Source organism: Rhinoderma darwinii, chromosome 2, assembly GCF_050947455.1.
Source record: "Rhinoderma darwinii isolate aRhiDar2 chromosome 2, aRhiDar2.hap1, whole genome shotgun sequence".
NCBI lineage: Eukaryota > Metazoa > Chordata > Amphibia > Anura > Rhinodermatidae > Rhinoderma > Rhinoderma darwinii.
In genome coordinates this window covers 207,175,654-207,193,012 of record NC_134688.1, presented here as the reverse complement: position 1 = coordinate 207,193,012, position 17,359 = coordinate 207,175,654, and the positions used below count along the sequence as shown (strand labels likewise).

Sequence of the window (17,359 nt, the reverse complement as noted above, 5' to 3'; positions counted from 1 at the left end):
GCAAATGGTCCCCTAGTGTTTCCTGTTCCCAGTGTTCTCTGTTCCTGTAACCTGTATTCTGATCTAGTGCCGTGCTGAGCTGTAGCCGTGCTGTGCTGTACTCCACGCCTGACGTCTACCTGCTGCCTAGTCCCAGCCAAGCCTGCCTTGCTACTGTCCGATCTGCCACAGGTACCCTATATGAACTATAGACTCTGACCTGCGCCCTGTTGGCCAGCTGCCATACCGCCAAGGCGGTACAGCCCAGTGGGTCCACGAACCCTACATGACAGATGGTATATTAATATAATTACTATGAACTGATCTTTAGTATAAAAAAATATGGTTAACCCCTTAATAACATGGCCAATTTTTGTTATTTCATTTTAGTTTTTTCCTCCCCGCCTTCCGAAAGCCATAGCTTTTTTTTTTTCGTTGACACAGTCACGAGTGCTTAATTTTTACGGGACAAATTATACTTTCTGATGGTATTATTTAATATTATGTGTGATGCACGGGGAAGCTGGAAAAATTCAGAATGGGGTGGAATTGGAAAAAAACATGAGTTCCAACATTTTCTTATGGGTTTCGTTTTTATGGTGTTCACTGTACAATGAAAATGACACATTACCTTTATTCTGCGGGTCAGTACGATCACGGTGATAAAAATGTTTGCATCGCCATATTGTGACTCCTGTAACTTTTTTATATTTCTGTGTACAGAGCTGTGTAAGGGGTCTTTTTGTACATGGAAAGATGTAGTTTTTTAAAGAGGCTCTGTCACCACATTATAAGTGCCCTATCTTGTACATGATGTGATCGGCGCTGTAATGTAGGTAACAGCAGTGTTTTTTATTTCGAAAAACCATCATTTTTGACGGAGTTATGACCTATATTAGCTTTATGATAATGAGTTTCTCAATGGACAACTGGGTGTGTTTTACTATATGACCAAGTGGGCATTGTGGAGAAAAATGTATGACTCTAACCAATCAGCGTCATGCACTTCTCTCCATTCATTTATACAGTACTAGCGATATAGCTATATCGCTATGTGCAACCACATAAACACACTATAACGTTACTGCAGTGTCCTGACTATGAATATACATTACCTCCAGCCAGGACGTGATGTGTATTCATTCTCCTGACCACTTCTGTAGCGTCTCTGTGATTTACAGCACAGCGAGATCTCGCTGTGAATGACAGTTTACAGCGTAATCTCGCGAGACTATGCCTGCTATGCTGTAACTCACAGAGAAGTGCAGAGAAGTGGTCAGGAGAATGAATACACATCACGTCCTGGCTGGAGGTAATGTCTATTCATAGTCAGGACACTGCAGTAACGTTATAGTGTGTTTATGTGGCAGCACATAGCGATATAGTTATATCGCTATCTGCAGTGTAAATGAACGGGGAGAAGTGTATGACGCTGATTGGTCAGAGTCATACACTCCTCTGTACAACGCCCACTTGGTCATATAGTAAAACACACCCAGTTGTCCATTGAGAAAGTCATTAGCATAAAGCTAATATGGGTCATAACTCCGTCAAAAATGACAGTTTTTCTAAATAAAAAACATTGCTGTAATCTACATTACAGCGCCGATCACATTATGTACAAGATAGGCCACTTATAATGTGGTGACAGAGCCTCTTTAAATACCATTTTGGGGAAAGTCTGTCATTTCGATCACGTTTTATAAATTTTTTGGGGGGTTGCAGTGGTAAATAAATTTAGCATTCGCCCATTTTGACCTTTTTTCCCACTACGGCGTTCACTGTATTGGAAAAATATTTCAATATTTTTATAGTTCGGACATTTTCAGACGCGGGGATACCTAATATGTTTATGTTTATTTTGTTTATTTATTTCTATATGTGGTCTAGGGAAAGGGGGGTGATTTTAATTTTTAAATGTTTTTTTTTAAAAATATTTTTTAAACTTTCTTTACTACTATTTTCTAGCCTGTTAGGGGGCTTAAACCTGCGATCATTTGATCGCTTATGCCATAGACTGCAATATCACAACATTGCAGTCTATGGCAAAATTAGATCATTGCTACTGGCAAGTCCCAATAGCAATCTTCCTATAGCATGGCTGGGAGCTTTTACAAGGCTCCCAGCTGCTATAGAAATACACCAGCTCCCGCGATCTCGCCACACGGGAGACGATGACCGGCCCTGAAGTGAAACTGGCAGTAAAAACCCCTCCGATCTCACACCAGCTTCTGAGGGGTTAAATGCTTACAATTTTTCTGATCCCAAGCATTGTTGCTGGGTCCCTGCTGTGCAACACAGCATAGACCCGGTGGCTATGGTGCCCACTCGGCTTCTGAGCGGGCGCCATTTTTAAATAACCCTTTCCCAACGTAAATAGGTATATTAGCGATGGGAAAGGGTTAGGGCATGGCCACACGTGGCGGATTTCCTCCGCAACTGTCCGCATCAATGCCGCACCTAATCCGGGTTGCGGATTACGGCTGCGGATCTGCCCAAAATGTGCAGAAAATTGATGCGGACTAGCTGCTGCGGACTGCGGGAAAAGTGCTTCCCTTCTCCCTATCAGTGCAGGATAGAGAGAAGGGACAGCACTTTCCCTAGTGAAAGTAAACGAATTTCATACTTACCGGCCGTTGTCTTGGTGACGCGTCCCTCTTTCGGCATCCAGCCCGACCTCCCTGGATGACCGCTCCAGCCTGTGATTGGCCTGTGATTGGCTGCAGCCGTCACTTAGACTGAAACGTCATCCTGGGAGGCCGGACTGGAGACAGAAGCAGGGAGTTCTCGGTAAGTATGAACGTATATTGGGATCGGTAGTCACTGTCCCGGGTGCAGAAACAGTTACTGCCGATCGCTTAACTCTTTCAGCACCCTGGACAGTGACTATTGACAGACGTCTCCTAGCAACGCTCCCGTCATTACAGGAGCCCCATTGACTTCCTCAGTCTGGCTGTAGACCTAGAAATACATAGGTCCAGCCAGAATGAAGAAATGTCAAGTTAAAAAAGCAAGACGCATCCGCAGCACACATAACATGTGCATGACAGCTGCGGACTTCATTGCGGAAATTAGAATCTCCATTGAAGTCAATGGAGAAATTCCGCCATGAGTCCGCCACTGCTCCGCAACAGACAGAGCATGCTGCGGACACCAAATTCCGCTCCGCAGCCTATGCTCCGCAGCGGAATTTTACGCATCGTCTAAACGAACACTGCTAAATTAAAGTGGAAGTCAATGGACAAACGGCTCCGCTGCGGATTAACGCTGCGGAGTGTCCGCAGCGGAATTTAAGTGAAATTCCGCCACGTGTGAATCCAGCCTTAATGTACAAGATAGTGTAGTGGGAAACTGAAATTTTTTTGATTTGTGGGGTAAAAAACAGCAATTACGCCATTTTTGGGGGTTTCGTTTTTACGGCGTCCATCAGGCGATTACGGCGATACCAAATTCATATGTTTTTTTAATATATTTTACGAAAAAGAACATTTACTAAAAAAATAATAATTCTTTGCCACCATAACTCTTTTATTTTTTTGTCGATTGAGCGATGTGAGGGCATATTTTTTACGGGTCAGGGTGTCGTTTTTATTGGTACCGTTTTACATGCGACTTTTTGATCCCTTTTATATTCTTTTTTCTTGGGGGAGCTAAGGTGACCAAAAAACAGCAATTTAGGTGTTTTACATTGGCGTTTTTTTTTTTACAGCGTTGACCGAGCCTTTTAAATAACATTATATTGTAATAGTTTGGACTTTTACTGACACAGCGATACCAGTTATATTAATCCTTAATTTTTTTAACAGTACTAAAAAATGTAGAAAAAGGGGGTGGTCTTTTGAACTTTTAATATTTTTATTATTTGGAATATGAAAAGAACCTTTATTTAAGGTTTTTTTTTACTTTTATTTTAGTCCCCCACTTATGGTGCTGTTGTCCAAAATTACAACCTTCACAGACCGACCGTTAATGACTAGTTGTTCAGAAAACAGCCGTCTGAAATCACAAATTTATGGCCATCATTCAGGGAACCTGTCAGTGACTTTATACTGCCCTCTCTGAGCACAGCAGAAAGTAGTGACAGACATGCCGATTTCAGCAGTCTGTTATTTATGTATAATAGTTATTTCATTCTTTAAAACTTTAAGTTTAATCATTTCAGCGCTCGCATCGCGCTGTAGAAAAGGAGTCCGGCGTATTCATGAGCTGCCGCTCCTCCCGCCATTGAGTGACAGCTTTCTCCCTATTACTGTGCATATGGAGAAAGCTATCATCAGCATCTGGAGGGGGAATTCGGCATATCTGTCACTACTTTATGCTGCCCTTAGGAGGCACTCGGTATCTGGAAGACATTGTAGTTATTAAATATGACTTTTGATACTTGATTGTATGAAGATATAGGCAATTCATATAATTTATATTGAATAAGAATTACAGACGTTAGACATTTTTAGGTCCAGGCTTTCTTTACATTGACACCTACTATATTAGGTATCTTGAGGATAAAAGTGAGATAAACATGTTCAGACATTAACTGCGACCTGAAACAATGAAACATAAATGCATTTACAGTATATACTGTTTATGTAACTTACTTGAGCATGAGCCATCTGGCATCAGCATGTAGCCATTAAGACAATAGCACTTGTAGCTGCCGTGAGTGTTCATACACCGATGTTCACAGGGACGAGGCTTAAGACCACATTCATTCAAGTCTGCAAAAGACATCTCATTCACAAATATGTGGACACATAGCTTTAGAGTAGATGCACTGCCAAGAAAAAGATTTTGAGTTGGAAAATGAATTGAGGTCATTTCTAGTTCACGTGGCTTACTAGGGTTTCCCGTAATCTTTACCTGCAATGTATTTTAACATCTACAAAAAAAAGACTGGCAGGCCATTAGCTGGAGACCAAAGACGATATTTTTCAGAGCACAGACTGGATAACTGGTGGAAAGAATGTAGCACCATATACTTGGAGGAAGGGGGACAAGAGGGATCTATAGAATGACCTCACTGCTATACTTTACATTATATAGATATTTAAGGAAAAATTTAATTTGTCTATTATTAGACTTGTGAAAAAAACATAAAAGTAACAAATGTATGAAAATATAGGCCCCACGTGTAATCCGATACCATCTGTAGCTCGGAGCTTTTACATCTGTTGTACTACAAATGCCAGCTGTCCTTGAGTTTTAAATTCCACCTTATGGGGATTTTTTTTTAGGAAACAGCTGTAAATATATGACTCAATTAAGATAAAATAGCTAATACATGTACATGTTGACATCTAGGAAGAAAACAATAAGTACAGGACTGGATTCTTGACAAGCCCTGACAAAGTGACAATATATTTAAGACAGGTGTCAACAATATGCACATACCATTCAGAAATCCACTGTATGTAAACTGAAAATTCTCCGCCCTTTTCAGCCTATGGCCTGGATTAATGTAGCTTTGATGATATCTTTGGGATTTATGTTTTTACTTTTGAGGATTCAGAATTATATATAATTAAACTAGGAATGAATGCTTTATTATTAAAGTTAGAATATCAGAAGTAATATGATTGTTGGTTGAATATTGTTAGGAATGATTTTTCTGTAGAATCATATTAAGACTCCATTATAGATTGTCTGATAGTATTGGCCGAACTCTCTTTAGTATCTTGCTAGTGTAGTGATAGAATTTATTCTGTTTGCCAATTGTCCTTTCGTACCACATTGTGCAGCACTACGAAAGATTATAACTCTATATATATTGTAAGTAGAAAATTTATATATATCATACATGTTGCATATCATTTTTGTAATAATAGCCCAAAACTATTGATGTTGTTATAAACTTGTTAGGATGATTAAAAACATTAACATCATGGATTCCGTTCCTAACGTAGTTATGACATATTGGTTTTTAAATGGATCCTATTGAACGCCGAAAAAAAAACCCAGAACAGAATGTAAACAGAACCTAATGTTTCAGCTAACAGATGCCACAAAAGGCCTAAGCTCAGAATGGTCCCAAGAAATATATCTATTTAGAAAGACTCCATAGTAATATAGAAAGATTACATTTCCTATCAATCAAGAGACATTTATAAAAGATATTTTGCTGGAAATTGCTAATATTACTCAAATAAATATTTCTCTCACTCTCGCTATATATGCACATTTACATATTATTGATTTATTTACAGAGATGCTATGTGACATGTACACTCATGTAATATAAACTGGTTGTAGCCCGTTTATAATGTAGAACATATACATTTACTTTTAACTCTGAAATTGTGTGTATACTTAAATCTTATTGTCTACTTCGATAAAAAGAAATAAAAATGTTTCTACACAGTGTGCAGAATGGAGTTCCAGCTGCAATATCTATATCGAGAAACATAATACACTAACTATATGACAGAGCTAAAGATCTTTTAAGTTATTTTATTTGATTCTAGTGTGTGGTACACTTTCCAATATGAATATATACTCCTCAACATTGAAATTGCAACACCAAGAAGGGCAAACCGCAAATCGAGGAAGTAGCAGGTGTCGCTAAGATCCTCAAATGATCAAATTTTCAAGCACCTAGCGGCAATCTGTGGCATGTGGGAGGGTCATAAAAGTCTTGAAAACAATGTTTTTTAGCCACATAAAACCTGCTGTGGGAGGATTGTGTGATGCCTACTGTTAGTCAATGTCCCAGTTATCACCACTTGTCACAAACTGAGAGGGACAGAATCCTTGAACTTTCAGACCTTGGTTTATCACTCCAGAGGATCGCTACGTGCCTAGGCGGATATGTCAGCACTGTTCAATGTTGAGTGAGGTTGGGAGAAAAACAATGAACGGGAATGACAGCAAGCGGTGCACGGACGGATCGTCTGATTGGAAAAATGGCGCGTAGTGATCCATTCTGTACTGCAAGTGAAATTGGACGTCACATCCCAAGGCTAGGGCGGCAACCAGTGTTGACACAAACCATCAGAAGGCGTCTGCACGACATTGGGCTACGAGCCAGACGTCCAGCTAAAGGTGTTCCTTTGACCACATGCCACAGCTTTCAAAGGCTATCATGGTGCACAGCAAGAAGGGAATGGAGGCTGGAATGGAGGTCTATCCTCTTCAGTGATGTGTCCCGCTTTTGTCTCGGATGCAATGATGGCCGGAGATTGGTCTTCAGACCACGTGGACAATGCATTGAGGAGGCCTTCACAAGGGAACGTCACACCGGTCCTACTCCCGGGATTATGATGTGGGGTGGCATAATGTACAGTTGCCGAACCCCTCTATTCTTCATTTGAGGTACACTAAAAGCTCGGCATTGATTGAGTCGTGGAACAATTGGTACGGCCATTGCTCCCAAGTGTCCCAGACGCCGGTTTTCAACAGGACAACACCAGGCTGCTTGTTTTCTCGTGCTACTGTGAGCAGCATGCATTGCCTAAACGTGCTACCATGGCCTGCAGCATCGCCGGATTTGTCTCTTGTCAAGCACATCTGGGACGTCATTGGTCGGCAATTGCAAACGGATCTTCCAGCAGCCAATCTTGATGATTTGCCTTCCCAAGTCCATTCAGCGTGGCATAACATTACTCAGATAACCATTAATAACCGAATTTATAGCATGCCAAGGCGTGTAAGTGCGTGTATTTCTGTGCATGGAGCTCATTCTCAATACTGAATAAATCAAGATGTTTGGAATATTTTCTTTCCATTTTTTTTCATTTGCATATCATTAACATGTCTATCAATCTTGTGATTTCCACAATTCCAAAACTTTTCCTTCTTGGTATTGTAATTTCAATGTTGAGGAGTGTAAGTACATTTAATAACGAAGAATTCAAGGGTTACTATATCTTTAGAGATTATGTGTAGTAAATATCAGCTAAAGCAACAATTACAAAATGTCATGTTAACCTAATATCTAGTTGCTAGTTAGCTACTTCTAGTTAGTCACTTCTGTTGCAACACTACTAGAATTCTAGGGGCTAGAACTCTAGTAGAATTGCAACAGAAGTGAGAAAAGCTAGAGGTCTAGAATCTTTTTTAAATTAGTCATTAAGGGGATAGAGAACTCGGAATGAAAAGTCTATGGGAGGGCAAATTTGACAATATAATAGATTCCTTTAGCTGCAGACGCAGCTAAAAATACAGAGCTGATGGCAAGGGACTGAAGCCTGTAGACTCAGCCCGTAGACTCATTTAGAGGCAGGAACCCTCTTAGACTTATTCTCTGCTATATACAATTTCTTGAAAAATTTATTCCCATGAGAATATATTGTACTCAAAGCTGCTTTTTAGAGTAGAAAAATTCAATATGTAGTCCTCACATTCTTACCAGGGAATTTTTTTTTTCTTTTCTTATTAACATTGGTTCAATAAATGTGAAGGGTATCTTCAACCAAAATAAGAAAAATCATTACTTGTTTCCTATGCCCCAATTCTCTTTTTTTTTCTTTATATGAGACCATGAAAATCATGCAGCAGCTAGAGAAATGGTTTGTAGAAAATATCTTCTGACAGTATATTGTTACAGGACTTGATTTACTACAAAGAAATTCTAGTAACAGAGATGGGTGATATGTTTAAAAATGGCATTAGATAAATTATCCTTGGTTGACAGATAAAAACTCTAGTATCACAAAACTGTATGTGGTAGAACAGTTCATTCAGACATGTATGATCTTACCAGGACTTCTTAATGATGGATCACCAGTCAGCAAAACATTCCAGTGCACTGCTGAGAACATGGACTTTTAACTATTAAATGCCCGTCAGATTGACGGTAGCACTTTGATTTTAGTTTATCTTAAAACTGACAAGCTTGAGTCCTGTCAGGCAAGACTTGATGTTGGAGAATTACATTAGCACAACAACGTGTGTTTCAAGATGTGCTATAATAAAGTCTATGGATAATTGTGTTTCTAATATAATGGGAGTTACTTTGCATCAAGATGATCCACATGTGCTCAGTTCAAACCCTACTGAGAAGAGACAATGGACAATGGAACCTTTGGTGTATTCATTTTTTTTGTGTATAGATATGCTCTATTAATGCTACTTTAAAGGGGTTATCCCATGAATCATTTTCAACACAGAACACTTGAAGTGTTACTGTGTATTTGTGTAGAGGACCGCTTTAGTTTTAACCATTATATGACGCCACCCTACTGTTCTCTTGCTTTATTATTACACTTCCATTCACACGCCAATTTTCTCGTTCTCTTTCCTAAAAATATCTATTGCTGCTGAACTTAGACAATATCTGAATTTTAGTCATCTGAGTGTCTGTAACATATGGTTTCTTTTTAAGCACCAAGGGAAAAAGCTATACAATATATGTACTCATTTACCAGGAATGCCTTCATTACTCCTGCAATTTAGAGCAGGTTCCGGGAGGTTACGGTTTATAAATGATCTTTTTTTGTTTTCGCACACAGCTGTTGTGTAATACCCAGGGACATGTCAGTAGATATGTCATTTTTATTGATTAATGAGACCAGAGATCCCATTATATGCTTTGCTGGCTGAATCACATCATATAAAACTTTTTCATACAAACCAGTGAATTACAAATGTCACTTTTATTGGGAAAATATAAGATAAAAAACTGAGAAACCCCATGTCAAAGTTAAAAAGGACTTTTCATTGGTGACACTGTCTGTTATGGTTTAGCCAAAGTTTTTAAAATGTTCCTTAATAAAGACCTGCGGTCATTATAATCTAGAAGATGCTGTTAGTGAAAAGTGTGGGAACCAGGGATGTAGCTAAAGGGAGTTCGGAGGTAGCATTTACACTTAATCCATGGAGCCTGAGAGGCCTAACAGCCCCTCTGCCACATAAGAAGACACCAGCATTATAAATGGCACATGATCGGTGGCGGCCCTGCTCCATATTTTTCACTGGGTACCGATGCTTCAAATTCAGCCACTGGTGAGGACGCAAGATAAAATTGAGAATTATGTATTTCCTTAGTATCCATAATTCTTGTAAGGTTTGTGTAGGCTAGTCAGTCATACTGTATGAGAAAGAAAGGTCCGGTAAAGCTGATATAAATCCATAAACAAGTCCCCTCCCTTTCAGCTACAGCTGGGACTTGGAGCAAGTGTGGCTCTTTAGATTTAGAAGACTGCCATTGTTCATCAAAATCAATGCATATCCCAGTCATTTCAAAGGGAAAGATTTAATGCTTCATTTTTCCTGCAGCCCAGGGGAACAGAATTTACACTGCATTAACATAACTATATCAACTTGTATATCAGCATTACAGCAAAAAGACCACAGACTGAAAGTCAGACTCTGCTTACTGTATATTAATGGTCTATTTATTACATTCCCAGAATTAGTCAACTAGAGGTGACATTTGTGCTGCGATTCCTTCGGGAGCTACATTCATCCAAAGGCATAGTGTGAAATCAAAGTAAGGGCCTGTCCCAGATTTGGCCGAAAGTTCTGGAAATAATATCACATCTCGATCGCTGCTCCTATCTGTTCGTCCCGGGGGTCCGCTGTAAAATACAACCGACACCCGCAGCATATCATATGGAGCGCGTTCAGCGTGTGAACACGCTTCAATCATCACCCCCTGCACCCGTACGTAATAGCACGCCTGGGTGCTCGAAGTCGTTTTAAATAGAAAAGGTCATTTATGTTTTATTGTTATCACCTCAGACAATACAAATCATCACTTTTGAAAAGAAAGAAATGTATGGAAACAAGGATATCTCCAGACTTAACTCCGTTATGTTACAAATGTATGGGCTTGGAGCTGGTCCAAAAACAAATAAAATCTTGCCATTTATTTATTTTGGCAGCACTGTCAACAAAACACAGATAACAATCATGTTTAATCCGGAAATATACTTTTCAGAAATGAAACGTTCCAGAGACCTTATAATATACAGTTCTACAGTTTATAGTACTGCATATTGGATATTGAAGGCGAGCCAGATAGAATAAGGTCTCTGTTGTTCCCTTTTGTTCCCAATAATTTGTATTCTCTCAAGGGTAAAGACAATTTGGTTGGGTTTACCAAGCTTTTGATTAGACCACATTCATATTTATAAAAATAGTGGGAAGACAGTGGATAGAGAATATTAAATGATTTATTGTAATGTAACCAGGTGTCTGGACAGCCACATGAGTTCATCTCAAGCGTTTGTCCCCCATGTAACATGTTTTTATCCTGTGACTATCTCACATTATAACTATAGACAACCAACTTGGCTACATATATCCAATACAATGACTAATACAAAACCCTGGGATTTTAGCTGAATTTCATATTCTCAGACATTACATACATCTTAGGATCATTAAAAGGAAAAGTACAGCACTTCAGTAAAAGGTGAATATTTTAAGTGAAAGATAATTTGAGTTCTTCCATAACTGTCTCCTAGAATCATAATGTAGGACAAAAGTTTGGCCATATTATGATTTTGCAATTTGGATCATCCTTATTCTGCTGGACAATTCTAGATTATATTCTATTTTGCAACCGCTGCATGCTGGACAATAAAGATTTCCAGATTAAAGGGAATGTGTCAGAAAATGACCTATCGTTTAAATCATATTTTTATGTTAAACATGTATTTAAAATATTTTTGGTGATTTTTTTTCCCCCAATGTCATAATCTATATTAAAAAACATTCCTAAAATCTTGCAGTTTTCACTTTGGCCACTGAGCCTCACAATAGACTGACACTTCCTGTTCTGAAGATATCAATTCTCAGCATTCATCTCATTATCATCACAGGCAGGATTACACTGACAGGTAACACCTATATATAGATAACACAGGATCCACCATTGACTATAGGTGATGGACACAGCTCCCCTCATATCCTTTCCTGCACAATGACCTCTACACAAGTTACAGAGCATGCCGAGAAAACTCTGTCAAGGAGTCAGCTCCAGACTATTGTTTCCTATGAGCCATGTGGGTGCTGTAAAGCATATCTCTAAAGCTGTTAACAGCTACTCAGGCAAGATGGCTGTCCCCTTAATTAGTTACAGAAAATACAATAACAAATAAAAGCACATAAAAAAGAATGTTTCAGTGTCTGGTTTTCATTAGTAAAAAAAAAATATAGATCATACATTCCCTTTAGGCCTCCTTCACGCACAGTTTTTTTTTCTGGCTACTTAAACTGCATCAAAATACGCTTCTAAAACACCAGCATTATTAAAATGTGCACATGCGTTTATTTATGGCGTTTTAAGTGACATTTTTGGTTGCATTTTTCATATAATGTCATTTTGAACATGCTTTTTTTCGGTCGTTTTAGAAGTCCTATATAGAAGCCAATGGAAAAAACGCCATACCCAGAGCTACTGGCCAAAAAATTGCCTCAAAACCCTACAAACTAAAACACAGTTGTATGTAGTGCACTTTATATTTCACTATAGATTTATAATGTAACACCTGGCCACACTAAAATGCACCATTGAAAAAGCCATTAAAGCACCACGAAAAACGTACAAAAACCCAGCAAAACAATGTGTGTTAATTCAGCCTTAAGCGCTAAGATATTGGAATTTTACTGTACTCTTTTCAATTTTCTGATATTAGCATAACTTTTTATATGATTTATATCCAAAGTTCACAGATAGAATCACACACAATTATAATCGAAATACTTTCATTGTCAGTAGTTCACAAATGAAAATTTCTCATTTCAGTCCTGCGTACTTAGGTAATATATATATATATATATATATATATATATATATATATATATATATATATATCTCCATAGGCAGAACATACAATAACAGTTAATAAGATCATATATTTATCCATTATTACACACAAGACTGATCTAGTCTTACATACCTTGACTGCAGCTATTTCCAGTGAATCCAGGGAAACATTTACTTTTGTTCAGTCCCACACATTCGCCATGCTTACAGCCCTGTTCACATATAGCTGAGGAATCACAAGTTACATGAATAAATATTATGTAGTTTAAGTTACTCATTACTATTCATTTTGAAGTACTATTCTCTAGTGGGGAATTATAAATGGATGAAAAGTAACAACAATAGTAATATTAGGAATAAAATAATAATAATACAACAACTCTCTTGCTGAGGTTCTATATATGACCTTCTTTTTTGTCTGTGTGTAAATAAACATAGAGCCTCCATACTGCTGTGGCACCCAAATGTTGTCTAGGATTTTCCAAAAGCTGCGCCAATCCTGTCCAAGGGCTGTGTCTATTATTGCAGTTCCTCCACCGCCGATAGATAAGAATGGCGCTGTTTTTGGAGAAGAGAGAAGTAGACCCTTTAAACCCCTTGAAAATAATAGAATGTACATATTAAGTGAAGTGTACAACTATAATCTTATTAAGGGTATGTTCACACGGTAACGCAAATACGTCTGAAATTACGGAGCTGTTTTCAGGAGAAAACAGCTCCTGAATTTCAGACGTTTTTGCATGTACTCGCTTTTTTTGCGGCATCTAGTACGGACGTAATTGGAGCTGTTTTTCATTGGAGTCAATGAAAAACGGCTCCAAATACGTCCCAAGAAGTGTCCTGCACTTCTTTGACACGGGCGTCATTTTACGCGCCGTCTATTGACAGTGACGCGTAAAATTACACCTTGTCTGCACAGAACATCGTAAAACCCATTGCAGGCATGGGCAGATGTTTGCCAACGTATTAGAGCCGTCTATTTCAGGCGTAATTCGAGGCGTAAAACGCCGCCATTACGTCTGAAAATAGGTTGTGTGGACATACCCTTAAGCTTAAACCACATTTGATTACTCATAAAAACATGAAAATGTAATTGCACAGAATGCAATTCTGCCGATACCCTTTACTACAGTGTTTATAAGGTAATGAAGACCAATAGCGACCGCGGAACCTAAGCCGTTAGAAAGAGGGGGCATCCCCCTCTGACGTCCCATGAGCCCCACCGCTATCGCCGATAGTTGTCATGGCACCCTGGGGGCTTAGTGACCAGCCTATTTTAGGCCCTAATGACCAAGCCATTTTTTTAGTTTTTCTGTAGTCGCATTCAAAGAGCTATAACTTTTTTATTTTTCCGTCTACATAGCTGTACGAGGATTTGTTTTTTGTGGGATTAGTTGTCCTTTTTAGTGGAACCATTTTGGGGTACATATCATTTTTGGATAAACTTTTATGATCTTTTTTTGGGGAAATAGAAAAAAAATCCTGAAATTCCGCCATTGTTCTATGCGTTTTAAATTCACGCAGTTCACTGTGCATCGTAAATAACACAATACCTCTATTCTATGGGTCGGTACGATTACAAAGATACCACATATGTGAGGTTTTTTATGTTTTACTACTATAGCACAATAAAAACTCTTTTGAACTCAAATTATTAGTTTTTGCATCGTCGCTTTCCAAGAGCCGTAATTTTTTTATTTTTCCGTCAATGTAGTGATATGAGGGCTTGTGTTTTGCGTGATGAGATGTAGTTTTTATTGGTTTTGGGGTACATGGGACTTAATAATTAACTTTTATCATGACTTTTTGGGGTGTAATGGTAAAAAATAGCAATTTCGCTATTGTTTTTCGCTTTTTTTTTTACGGTGTTCATCTTGCAGTTTAAATTACATATTAACTTTATTGTTTGGTTCATTACAGTTGCGGTGATACCATATATGTGTAATTTTATTTATTTTTTACACTTTTACTAAATAACCACTTTTTACTGTAATTTTTATTTATTTCACATTTATTACTTATTTTATTATTCCCACTAGGGGACTTTACTATGCGATCTTTAGATCGCTGCTATAATGCTTTGGTATACTCAGTATACCAAAGCATTATTGCCTGTCAGTGTAAAACTGACAGGCAATCTATTAGGATGTGCATCCGGCACGTCCTAATAGGCATATGACCAGGGCAGACCTGGGGGCCTTTATCATACTTCATAAGAGGCCTGTGATTGCTTTTCCGGCCCACCGAAGGGTGAGAGAGGGATCTGTTCTCTCTCTAAATTATTTAAATGCCGCAGTCGCTATTGACCGCAGCATTTAATGTGTTAAATGGCCGCGATTTAAGTAAACTTAGATCGCGGCTGTTGTGGCACGAGCCCGGCTGTCATTAGACAGCCGAGCCCCGGCTCCAGCCTGTACGGAACACTAGTGGAGGACTTAGACTGGGCCGCCGCGAAAAGGCGACAGCCTAGTCTAAGGCCCCTTAGTGACCGCCGTGAAAAGGCGTATTGATGGTGACACAGGGGTTAAGGTCTGCCATCTTTGTGCTCATATTAAGCTGTGCCAAAGGCAGAATAGGAGCTTGTCAAAATTCGATATACTGCAATACATTAGTATTGAAATATATACTGCAAGCAATCCAACTGTCCCTTCGGGGACTAATAAAAAAAAGTTAAATACAGTACTATAAAGGTTTTTTTTACGTGCAAATAAAAATTAAAAGTTAAAAGGGTTTTCCCACCAGGGACATTTATGACATTTCCACAGGATATGTCAAATGTCAGATAGATGCAGGTCCCACATCTGGGACCTGCACCTATCTCTAGAATGGGGCCCCCTAAACCCCGTTATACCTTCTTCTGCTATCACTGACTCTCGGCCACTTCCTGACTTTATGGTCGGGAGTTACGAAAACAGTGTAACTCGCTGAGCTTCGCTGTTTCCTTAACTCCCATAGTAGTGAATAGCAGTTACGGAAGCAGAGTAGCATGCGAGCTACGCTGTTTCCGTAACTACTATTCAGTTCCAGGGGACTTACGGAAACAGCATAGCTCAGCGAGTTACGCTGTTTCCTTCTTTATTATCGGAATTCACCTGCTTTAGCCTCAACACACAGCGGCAGTTCTAGAGATAGGTGCATGACCCAGAGATGGGTTCCGCATCTATCTGACATTTATGACATATCCTGTGGATATGTCATAAATGTCCCTAGTGGGAAAACTACTTTAAGAAAAAAGCTTTTCCTATTTCCCCCTCAAGCACTGTCAAAAAATTAAACATAATTGGTATTGCTGCGTCCGTCTGAACTATCACAATGTAACATTATTGAGCCCGCACGGTCAAGGTCATAAAAAAAAAATTAAACCTCAGAATAGCTCAATACCGTGGGTCTAGCCACTGAAACCACAACACAATATGGCTTGAAGATTTGGGCAGCCTGTTACATGTTACATGACACATGCAATTAAAGAGAAATTGATATGGTGGCACTCTGTTCTGGCAAATTGAGTTGCCCAAGTGGATGACTCCGCTCGTTGACCTCCATATGCCCTAATAGGTCTTAAAGATAGGGGTAGTTATAGTGGGACAACCCTTTTAAGGAAAGGCAGGGCTATTTCTAAGCTTTGCATTGTGATAAAAGTGAGATTAGAATTTATTAGGTAATTACTCAATCCAATTAACAACAAAATAAAAATTATAGCCAGTATTATTATTAGTGCATACAATGTAGAAACATAGGCCATAGCAAGGTTGTTATCACAATTCATTTTGCAGTTTACCTTCACATTGGCCCTTGTTATTTCGTTGCCACCCATAGCAGCACTCAGTTTTGGTTCCATATCTGCACAGTCCAGGGGTGTTTAGAGATGGTATGAGCCGTCTATGTCTTCTAGAGCTACAAATAAAGGATGATACCTTTAATTAATTTATTTTTGTTAAGACATAATTACCTTCTCTAAAGCTAGTTTTCTGAGCTTATAAAAAAGACAGAAAAGTACCTTTATATATCTGAATGCTTACCAGATGATGCCACCATAGCTCAGAACTAGTTATTTTTCAGTTTTATTATGTTGCCCAGCTTTGCAGCACTGTTGTTTAGATTTTGCTAGGGCTTGCTCGGGGCGGGATTACCATGTTGTAAAGGACTACAGTTCCCATGATTCTTCTCTCCTTTCACAGGAGTTTCCTGTATTTACAGCTGCCCGCATGTCCCTCTATTACAATCTGTAAGGTAGTGCTATAATTACCCACTGTCTGAGATACAGCTCTGCTGTTCTGCTGCTAGAATCTGCTGCCCAGCATGTTAAATGTGAGTCCTTCATAGACAAAGAGGGAGGCAGGAGAGCAGGGAGCAGTGACGATAATAGGCATGTAATATGTGACATCCCGTACTTCAGGGAGGGGGAGAAGGGAGATGACCACATATTTAGTAGACAAGCAGCAGATAAACACCAGGAGCCTGGTCACGTGACCTCATATAAGACTGGCTTACAAAGACATTTCAGCTACAGATAGTGACTAATATTACTGCAGTTAAACCATCTACACACAATTTTTAGAGATCCGAAAACCCCCTTAAAAAAAGGAATAAATATAAAACCTCTTTGGTTTATTGTTAGCAATCATGTCATTATAGTTTGAGCCTCTTTTGCGTTCCTACTGATATGCCTGATGA

At 38.9% G+C, this 17,359-nt stretch overlaps 1 protein-coding gene across 1 annotated transcript in view; it reads right to left on the bottom strand.

The window, feature by feature from the left end:
* EGFL6 (EGF like domain multiple 6) overlaps positions 1-17,359 on the bottom strand; it is a 72,649-nt gene that overhangs the window by 44,316 nt on the left and 10,974 nt on the right. The window contains exons 2-4 of the mRNA XM_075850360.1: positions 16,464-16,579; positions 12,819-12,911; positions 4,575-4,694 (exon numbers count right to left, since the gene is read on the bottom strand). Coding sequence (XP_075706475.1) covers positions 4,575-4,694; positions 12,819-12,911; positions 16,464-16,579 — 329 coding nt within the window. The remainder of the gene's footprint in view (positions 1-4,574; positions 4,695-12,818; positions 12,912-16,463; positions 16,580-17,359) is intronic.